The 10,982-nt window shown below is 37.6% G+C and overlaps 1 protein-coding gene across 1 annotated transcript; it reads left to right on the top strand.

Moving 5' to 3' along the window:
- The first annotated feature begins 2,102 nt into the window (after nt 1-2,102).
- LOC145823929 (ATP-dependent 6-phosphofructokinase 3-like) lies at nt 2,103-10,774 on the top strand. The gene is made up of 5 exons (XM_082923499.1): nt 2,103-2,258; nt 3,028-3,186; nt 10,192-10,260; nt 10,382-10,511; nt 10,722-10,774. Exons 1-5 carry the CDS (start codon nt 2,103-2,105, stop codon nt 10,772-10,774), a joined length of 567 nt encoding a protein of 188 aa, XP_082779625.1.
- The last annotated feature ends 208 nt before the right edge of the window (nt 10,775-10,982 follow it).

Here is a 10,982-nt window from a genome sequence, read left to right as displayed (position 1 = left end):
ATTCTGAGCTTCAGGTTATACTAGGAAGCGATTTCATCTTAGGAATAATGACCCGAATGTCCATCCTAATGACCCGAATGTCCACCCGAGTTCTGGCATCGAAATTTTAGGTAATCCTATTCCTTCTATTTCCGACCTTGATGTTCCTATAGCAATTAGGAAAGGTGTCCGAAATTGCATTAAACATCCTATTGCAAATTACCTCTCCTATCAAAGACTGTCTAAAAACCATAGAGCTTTCACATCTAGGATTTCACACTTGTTTGTTCTAAGGAATATACAGGAAGCATTGGATGATCCGAATTGGAAATTAGCAGTCATGGAGGAGATGAATGCTTTATGGAGAAGTGGTACTTGGGAGATAGTTGATCTACCCAAAGACAAGAAAACAGTTGGGTGTAAATGGGTGTTTACGATAAAATGTAACGCAGATGGAAGCGTTGAGAGATACAAGGCGAGACTGGTGGCTAAAGGCTTCACTCAAACTTATGGGATCGACTATCAGGAGACGTTTGCTCCTGTTGCTAAAATAAATTCCATCAGAGTACTGTTATCTCTTGCAGTAAATTCAGATTGGCCTCTACATCAACTTGACATTAAAAATGCATTTCTCAATGGTGATCTTGAAGAGGAGGTGCTCATGACCCTACCGCCGGGATTTGAGCAGAGACTTGGAAGCGACAGAGTATGCAGATTGAACAAGTCATTATACGGACTCAAACAATCACCAAGAGCGTGGTTTGAACGCTTTGGGAAGGCAGTTATCAGTTGTGGCTTCTCGCAGAGTCAAGCAGATCACACAATATTTTATAAACATTCAAAAGACAGTAAAATTGCAATTTTGATTGTTTATGTTGATGACATCATTTTAACTGGTAATGATGAAGCAGAGTTAGCAGCCCTCAAAGAGAAACTCGCAAAAGAATTTCACATTAAGGATCTGGGAGCCCTCAAGTATTTCCTCGGAATGGAATTTGCACGATCCAAGGAAGGTATATTCGTTAATCAGAGAAAATATGTTCTTGATCTCCTTGGAGAAACAGGTATGCTTGGTTGTAAGATGGTGGAGACTCCGATCAAGCCTAACTTGAAGTTACAAGCTGCTAAGGCTGAAGAAGTCAAAGAGAGGGAACAATATCAGCGACTTGTAGGGAAATTGATTTACTTGTCTCATACGCGGCCTGATATTGCCTTTGCAGTCAGCATGGTAAGTCAGTTCATGCACTCACCAGGGGCAGAGCACTTTGAGGCCGTTTATAAGATCTTAAGATATTTGAAAGGAACTCCAGGGAGAGGCTTACTGTTCAAGAAACATGGACATCTTCAAGTTGAAGTATACACAGATGCAGACTGGGCAGGAAGTGTTACAGACAGGAGATCAACATCCGGATACTGCTCCTTTGTAGGTGGGAACCTAGTTACATGGCGGAGTAAAAAACAGAATGTGGTAGCTAGAAGTAGTGCAGAAGCAGAGTTCAGAGCTGTTGCCCATGGAATCTGTGAAGTACTGTGGATTAAAAGAATTCTTGAAGGATTAAAGCTTTCTCACCCGACACCCATGAAGGTCTATTGTGACAACAAAGCAGCTATATCTATAGCTCATAATCCAGTTCTACATGATCGCACAAAACATATAGAAGTGGATAAACATTTCATCAAGGAGAAAATCAATGCTGGCATAATCTGTATGACCTACCTTCCAACAGGTGAACAATTAGCTGATGTGCTAACGAAGGGACTACACAAGAAGCAATTTGATAAGCTGACTAGCAAGCTGGCTATGGAAGATATCTTCAAACCAGCTTGAGGGGGAGTGCTGGAAATTTGTGTTAATGTATATAATAAGATAGTGGCATGTATATAATATGATAGTGGTGTTGGTGGCAGATAGTGGCATGTATATAATATGATAGTGGTAGATAGTGGTAATATATAATATGTAAGTGGCATATAATGGGTTATAATGATGTTTGTAATATCTCCTATATAAGGAGTGTCATTTGGTCTTGTAAAATAAGAAGTTTTGAATATAACAGAAATATATTCCTTCTTCCTCATATTTTCGGAGTTCTTCTTCCTCATATTTTCTAAGTGTTTCATCAATGCAGACTATGCAGGATCTAAGACTAATCGGCGTTCTACTTCTGGTTTCTATACTTTCTATGGTGATCATCTTATCTCATGGAAAAGTAAGAAGCAAGCGGTGGTTTCTAGGTCTTCTGCAGAGGCTGAATATCCAGCTATGGCACATGGGACATGTGAGATTCTTTGGATTCACTTTATTCTGGCAGAGTTGGGTTTTGAGGAGACTGTTCCCTCCTCTTTATTTTGTGATAACAAATCTACCATTATGTTATCCTCTAATTCTGTGCTTCATGAGCGTACCAAGCATATCGAGATTGACATATATTTCATTCGAGAAAGGTTCGGACCGGCATTGTATGTCCATCCTTTGTCTCTCCTTCTCAGTAGTTGGTAGATATGTTCACAAAATCTATGGGACCAACTTTGCTCCAGTCTTCCATTGACAAATTACGTTTGTTGAATATCTTCACGCCAGCTTGAGGGGGAGTGTTGAATATAGAAATCAAAATATTATGTTTGAATATGAAATTAGAATATGAATTAGAATAGAAATTATTTTGATTATAGGAATCTTACCTTGTGTATATGTTTCCTAAATTGTATCATGAATATATTATATATACATGGCTTCTACCTCATTGATTGGTAAGCCAAATAATTCTTTCCATTTTTGAGTTAATCTCACCGAATTAGTTGTGGTTATGCATTCCTTTTACTCAATACCTATCGTAAATGTTGGATGTATCTTCATTCGCAATTTATAACAAAATGGATTGTTTCTTTGGAACATACAAACATGCCTTTAGATATTGTTCCAAGTAGTTAAGGCCTCTTGTTTCTTCTATTTATTCATTATAATCTTATACTGGTTTTAGCATAAATTCTGAGATATTTGCTGCTTGATTGAAATGTGCCCCTAATGAGGTTACTTTGTGTATGTAGGGGGGATACAGGGGTTTCTATTCCCGTAATACTATTCCTTTAACACCTAAAGTTGTTAATGACATTCATAAACGTGGGGGCACCATCCTTGGGACATCACGAGGGGGCCATGAGACATCAAAAATAGTTGACAGCATTCAGGACCGAGGCATTACTCAGGTATAGGAAAAGAATTTATTATTTTGATTTTGTATCATCTGTTTATTTTTGATATCGTGAAAGGTCATTGTGCATGAGTAAACACTGAATATATGTGTATATATTTAATTAAGTTCACAGTGCATAGGTCATGTTGGCATTGCAGAAAATTCCAATCCATGGATGGTGACTTTTTATATTTCGGGTTTACATAATTGGAGGAGATGGAGCTCAAAAGGGGGCTTCTGTGATTTTTGAGGTAGTGTAATTTGACTAGCTTTGACACTAGACTGCACTTCAGATATTTAAATCTAATGCAATCCAATGAAAAACAAGAATCAAATTGAGAGAGAGAAGACAAATGCCACAATTAGGCGTAAAAACCCCAAGGGCAAGAGAGAGGAACCAAGCTATACTCCAATCACAATGTATGTTATTTATTCCAAAAAAATTAAGTACAATGGGTATTACATCACCTATTTATAGACTAGAACTAAGCTACAACTAATAGTCCATGTAATCATACACTAATAGGATATTGTGTTCAGTATTGTCTTACTATCGGGTTTTGTGTAGGGGTGTGGACGAGGAGTTTCCTTGGCGGTGTGTTTGGGTAACATTTATGCTGTCAAAGGTGGTACTTTTTGTGTGGATGGCAGCTTATGGAAGGATTCTCACTATTGATAATTTGGGTCGTCGTCATCATATTTTGGTAAATTAGTGTTGCATGTGCTATGGTGACGCAAAGTTAGTGGATCATTTGCTCATTCATTGTCCAGTGGCATCTTGTTTGTGGGAGCTTATTTTTTCTACTTTTGGAGTGGTGTGGGTCCAGCAAAAGGGGGTGTTGGAGGTTTTGTGTAGCTGGGGAGGGGGTCGGGTTGGGAAGAGGCGTGGGAAGGTGTGGGCTTTGGCCCCATTGTGCTTGATGTGGTTGGTATAATTAGAACGGAATCGTTGTGTTTTTCAAGGGGTTACTTGGCCAGTGCCATGTTAGAGAATAGGTTTTTTGAAGTTTTGTATCGTTGGGTGTCTAGGCGGGTAGATCTGGATTTGTTTGCTTTTTGGGATTTTGTAGATGGTTTGGTTGGTTATGTATTTGCCTTTGTTTGGGGTTATGGTTTTGTATTCTTTGGCATCTGCTTGATGCTTTTGGCAATAAATTTATTTACCAAAAAAAAAAAAACTCTAGATCGAAATCGCATCTCAAATTTGCATCAAAATCATGCTACGAAGTCAAATCCAAGTATATTATGAAGTTACAATCAGGAATATATGCCAGATCAAATCCAAATGGAAGAGATGAACTCGAAGAGGTCTCCCGATCCCAAGTATGTTCAACTAGAGAACCAATTCAACTCGAAATGTTCTCGAATTGGCTTAGGGTTTCAAATCTCGAGTCAAAGATCCAAAACAGAGTCAAAATTACAAGACCTAAAGGCTCGATTTCAACTTGTGTTCTTGAATTAGAGTCACGTTTCGCAACTTTAGGGTTTGACTCACTGCTTGGATTGAGAACTCAACTCTAGTGAACTTAAATTCTGCTTGATCAGTGGAATCGAAATGTAATAGGAAGGAACCAACACAAAATCTATGCTCTGATACCAAATATTGCAATCTAAATGCAAATCAAGAATCAAATTAAGAGAGAGAAGATAAATGCCCCAATTAGGGTTAACGCCCCTAAGGGCTAGAAAGAGAAACTAAGCTCTACTCCAATCACAATGTATGTTCTTTAATCCAAAAACACTAAGTACAATGGGTATTACATCACCTATTTATAGACTACAACTAAGCTACAACTAATAGGCCATGTTATCATACACTTAAAGGCACTTATTATACTACATCAAAATCTCTAATCTTGAGTAGGCTAAGGTGGTGTTTGATAATCTAATTCAACACTTACGAAATTATTGATTATTGATTTTAAGTTCAATTTTAGTTGATTAAATAGATTAAATCATGAAAAAACTATTAACACATGAACAACAAATTTTACATGCAAAACCCAATAGGGTAAAAAATCATAGTCCCGACACTCAAAGAAAATCCACTATGATCAAAGAATATATACGCAAAGTTGAGAGGACTTATAACCTTCACCTAGGTTTGTCTAGCACAATGTTTTGTAGTAACTCCTACGAGCACAATATGACCCAGTCAGCCTTCTTGATCTTTAGGAGTCCACGAAGCTTTAGGTCCAATCTCCGTTCACGAACAGCTCTAATTACCCAATCGGCCAAGGGTGTAGAGCGAATGATGCAAGAATGTAAAGTATTTTATGGGCTTTTGAAACTCAACTCTCTATAGTGAGAATATATTTTTCTATGAAAACACAATTGTTCAGATACCTAAATTTGGGTTAAGAAAAGCTTTTTATAAAAGAAAAAGGATTTCTACAGCAAACAAAATTAGGTATAGGAAAAAGGTAGAAGAGCGATTGATCATATACGCTAGAGCGATCGCTCAGTCCAATAGGGTTTGGTCGCCTTTCAATCACAAGGTTCTGTTTTTCAAAGCATAGCAGTTGATAAGTGATCGATCTCCAACGGCGATTGATCGCTTACCCAATGCGATCGATTGCTATGTTTAGGAAAACATATTTGGCACATGATTTTAAAACCCCAAGGGGTGGGGTAAGTGACAAGGTCTTGGGTCTTGGGGGTGGTTGTAGGATGTTCCGGGGGTACCCGAGGGCACCCAACAGTTCAGACTCCCGATTTCTAATATGATATCACTAGTATAGTGTGAAACAGAAAGTGAGAGTCCAAATTTGGCAACTTTATAGAAAATCTATTTATTGCAAAATATGCCAGAAATAGACTGCATCATCAGATCTCAAAGTCGTCACCTAATCTTTTTGGGAAAACTAGGAAACTCGTGACTCGTGCCAAAGGTCACTATTTGTTATAACCAAAGATATCTCAGTTCAGAACCTTAGGTATGAGGGGGGAAGGTTATGAATTGAGCACTCCCGCTTACCCAATCAAAATATCGGCCTCTACTAAGCCATGATATGAGTTTTATAGACACTATATGCTCATGTTCTAATTTATTAAATAATGCTAGAAATTATTATGTGAAGCAATCAAGTATAGATCATGTTGCTCACTTTGGTTATGCTTTGAATTCATGTATTTAAAAAAAAAGCCTTTTTGTACAACTCAAAGAAAACTAAGTTCACACACATGAATAACATTCCAACTTAAGCAACACAACCTCCATCCACTGGCATTCATACAAATATTCCAAATAAGCAAGTAGCCACATGGTATACCGTTGGACATAGTAGAATAACAGACATACACATGATGCTAAAACTAGAAATGCTCACCTAGTACTCATCCATGCAAGCCCCAAAAGTAATATGCCATAAACATATGCATGATCCTATATGAAAATATCTAATGCAATACATAAAGATCCGGCTGCTAATACATGACATGTGAATCATCTCAAAACATGAGGTAGCGTACATAATTACGTTTCAAATGATAATTTCCACAAATGTAGATGAGCCGAATCCAGATGCATGAAAAGTGGATGCAAGGCATGGATATGATAAATAAAACATGATGCCATCTACAGATATGGTAAGCATAAAAATAAAAGGGATAGAAAGAAATGGAGGATGGAAGTTATTACAACAATCCTTTATGATGAAAGGAATAGAAGGTGTGGGGTTGGAAGTTATTACAACAATAAATTGATTCAGCAAAACAAGAGTTGAATCTAACAAATCATATGAAAATAGAAAAAAAGAGATGTAATAGAAGCTGCGCGTGCCTAGGAGATCATCTGTCGGAAATCGCCCTGTTCTGCTTTACTTTGCTTGGAAAAGTCATCTAGCCAGACAAATAAATGGTTTGGCCAGATGAAATAATTGTTGGCCGTACCATTTATCTGGTCGGCCGTACGAACAGATCTGGAAAACCCTATTTTGTGCGGCAAAGACAAAACAGAACAAACAAAACATTTCCAAAGGATGCTCATCTTTTTTACTCCTTCCTATCATAAAGATGTTGAAGGAAGATGTAGATAGGCCTCATCCAACATCCAATAGCAAAATATGCTATGTAACTTGTGCAAAAGTTATAAAATAGACAGAAGCTAATATGTACAGGAATGAAAGCTAAAAAGAAATACAAGCCAAAAAAATTGATAGAAACATGCATTCATCTCTTTGTATATAAGGGTAAATTAATGCTCAAATCTATTGGTATCAAATGGAGAGCAGATTGCCACCATTTCTAAGATGAAACCTCGTAAAGCTAATGAAAACTCTATAGGGCTTCTAAGAAAGTAGGGAAGAAGAGAGTAGAAATACATATAACTTATCAAAATAGTTGAAGACTCATCTTCTTGGTCACGGAACAAGGATGTAAAATCCACTTTCATGTTCAAAATTGATTAAGAAAAGAGGTTTCAGCACTTTTGATGAGGAAACTCTTATAGCTTCAAAGAAAAGAAGGAGAGAAAGAAAGATAACAAACCACAAATTCTCATCAAGATTGAGTGTGGATTGAATCACATGGATCAAAACACTGGGATGATGCAAAAGAGGTAAGAAAGTGCAATAAAGTGAAGAGATTACACTATCTAATAATTCTATAGGTTGAGCTATCCACATCCAAAGCTAAAATACATATTTAAGTACAAGAAAGCAATAAATTACAACATTTATAAGGGGTGGCTGAGCCATCCACATCCCAAAGCTAAAAGATTATATTGAAACAAACATAAATTATACTATAACTCTATGGGGGTGGCTGAGCCATCCACATCCCAAAGAGGATCACAAGTATAAACAACAAAAAGCTACGGAAATAGAGAGAGGAAAAAAAAGAGAAAAGGAGAAAGGGATGAGAAAAACTTCAATGCTTACCTTTCAAAGCAAGGAAGAGTTTTTGATTACCAAACTTGCTTCCAAACATCCTCAAGGTTTTAGGATATGGCTTCTATCTATTGAAAATATCTCCAAAAATATCTCCACAAAATATCTCTGCAAAATATCTCCGAAAAATATCTTTGAAAATATCTCCGAAAATATCTCACGTGCATGGAAGCTAATTTCCCAGAAAATGCTCTGTTTTGCAAACAACTTATCCGGTCGGCACACTTTTAAGCCAGCCGACCACTTTTCATCCAGCCATAGGTTTTTTGTACGGCCAAATAGAAAAAGCATACGGCCAAATTAAATATTGTACCGTAAGATCAGTTTTGAAGGGAAAAACAGGGTTTTCCAAAGAATTATCCTCCTTCCACTCATTTCCACTTTGACCTTTGCTCGGTTTACTGGAAAAGCATAACACTTGGAATTTGAAATGTGAACCTCATAACATTGTAGAAATGTTTGGAATTACACGACCAAAAGATTTTAAAAACAAAGGGTTTTTACAAAAAGAAAAGGTCAAAAATAGTTTGGCTAGAATGGGTGTAAGGTTGTGATTAAAGCTTGAATCCGGCTTTCCTGCAAAAGAATTCAAAAGATTGCACATTGCAACTTTCATCATCGGATGTTTGGAAGAAAGAGCCCAAGTCTTAGGGTCGGTCAAAATGGGGTGTGTACAGGTGTGCTCTCTGCAATGCTTAGGGATCGAAACCTCTTAGGTGCTAACAATTTCTTAAGGCCATTAGACTAGGGAAAAATCCGTGAATTAACCATGGTGCACTTGTGGGAAACTCCTTGTCGAGGGCCTGTGCATTCCTGGGGATTAGTCGGGCTTTGATCTGGACAACCCAGTGGCTAAAAAAAAAAATTTGCTCAAGATTGTAAAACAAGGTTTTGGGAAACAATTAGAACTCTCTTTGTATAAAAACCTTTTTCAAAATGGTTGGAATATGTATGCAAATATTAACTGGATGGGTAAGGGATTGAATCTTTCAAACTTCTTGTGTGGGGCCGACGTAGCCTGTGCAATGACCAAAATATCCTAACATAGTTAAACTACCCTTAAATCCAATTTTGATCACCGAAAATAGACAATACAAAATATCATATTTCAACTTAAAACTAAATGAATTAAATGATAATCAATTAACTCCGTTTGATAACTATAATTGATATCACTTAAAAAATTAAATGCCTCTTAAAATGTAGGCTAGAAGTTCAAAAAAAATTTAAGTTATATGAAACTTACTTAATTCTGATTGAATTTATAAAATATTAAGCATAAGTATTGATATACACTATTATATACTCACTACCATTGCTACTACTGCCGCTGCCACCACCATCATGCCACCGCCACTATCATTACTACTACCGCCACCTTCTTCACAATTGTTATTGTTGTTATAAGTACTACCCTCATTTCACTACCGCCACCACACCGCCACCACAATCCCACCACCACCGCTACTATTGCCTCCCCCACCACCACCACCACCACCACCACCACCACCACCATGCCACCGTCACTACTACCACCACCACCACCACCACCACCACCACAACCTTCATCACCATTGTCATAAGTACCACAATCATTTCACCACCTCCACCATACCACCACCACAGCCGTCACTACCATTACTACCCACCACTACAACCTTTCACTTCCACAACCATTGCTACCATTGTCACAACCACGATTATCATTCCACCACCACTACCACCCCTTTTTTATCTCCACAATATTACCCTTCCACCATCACCACAATTACTATCCCTTAATCTCCACACTATTGCCATTGGCGCCATAGCTAATGTCGCCGCAGCCTACACCACTACCAACTCACCGTCACAATACAAAAATTGTAAGATATACAATTTGAAAATAAAAATTTTCAAATTTGATCTTGTACATATTAAACAATTTGTTTTAATTTAGCACTTAATTTTTCTTCAAACAGTCTTTCAGCTTATGAAATTCAGTACAAATTTCATTATTCAGTTTTATCAAACACCACCTACATTATTTTCTAATTTTGGAAAATGATATGATGTTTACGAACTCGAATAGCACTGAATTTTTTGGGGAGTCATAGTGAAGGTCATTTACATGACAATCTGCTATCCAGGAAATAAAAAGGCGTGGTTTAAAAGTTGCAGTGGCTGGAATACCCAAGACAATTGACAATGACATTCCGGTACTTCTCATGCCTTGCACAATCTCTTCATTGTGACAAATGTTGCCATAATTGGATGCAAAATGATAAATTAGTTACTATTCATGAAATATTTTCATGTCAATGAGTTCGCCTGATTCAGGTTATAGACAAGTCCTTTGGTTTCGACGCCGGTGTTGAGGAGACTCAACGGGCTATCAATGCAGCTCATGTTGAAGCTGAAAGTTTTGAGAATGGCGTTGGTGTTGTCAAGTTAATGGGCCGCTACAGTGGTAAGTCTTCTTCCTCTAGTTTTGCTTCCTGCACTGACAGATTCCACCATTAACTTCCTCCCCTCCCCTCCTCTCCTCCAAAAGTGTAGATGATTCTACGTGAAATCCACATTTTCTTGCTTTGAAAGGCATGTCATATTTGTGGTTAAAAAATATCTCGAGAAGTTACTTCTGGTTTCTTGATGTAGTTCATATTTAATACTCATACAGGATTCATAGCAATGTATGCCACTCTTGCCAGCCGAGATGTGGATTGTTGCTGAATTCCAGAATCACCCTTTTATCTGGAAGGACCAGGTGGACTTTTTGAATTTATGGAGAAAAGACTCAAAGAAAATGGGCATATGGTTATTGTAATAGCTGAAGGTGCTGGACAGGAGCTTCTTTCTGAAAGCATGCACACCATGAACCAGCAAGATGCATCAGAAAACAAGCTACTTGAAGATGTTGGGTTGTGGATATCTCAGAAGA

Source organism: Camellia sinensis, chromosome 4 (assembly GCF_055761805.1).
Source record: "Camellia sinensis isolate YWXY chromosome 4, ASM5576180v1, whole genome shotgun sequence".
Taxonomy (NCBI): Eukaryota; Viridiplantae; Streptophyta; class Magnoliopsida; order Ericales; family Theaceae; genus Camellia; species Camellia sinensis.
The sequence above is the reverse complement of the archived record's forward strand: the minus strand, read 5'-3'. Positions and strand labels throughout refer to the sequence as shown.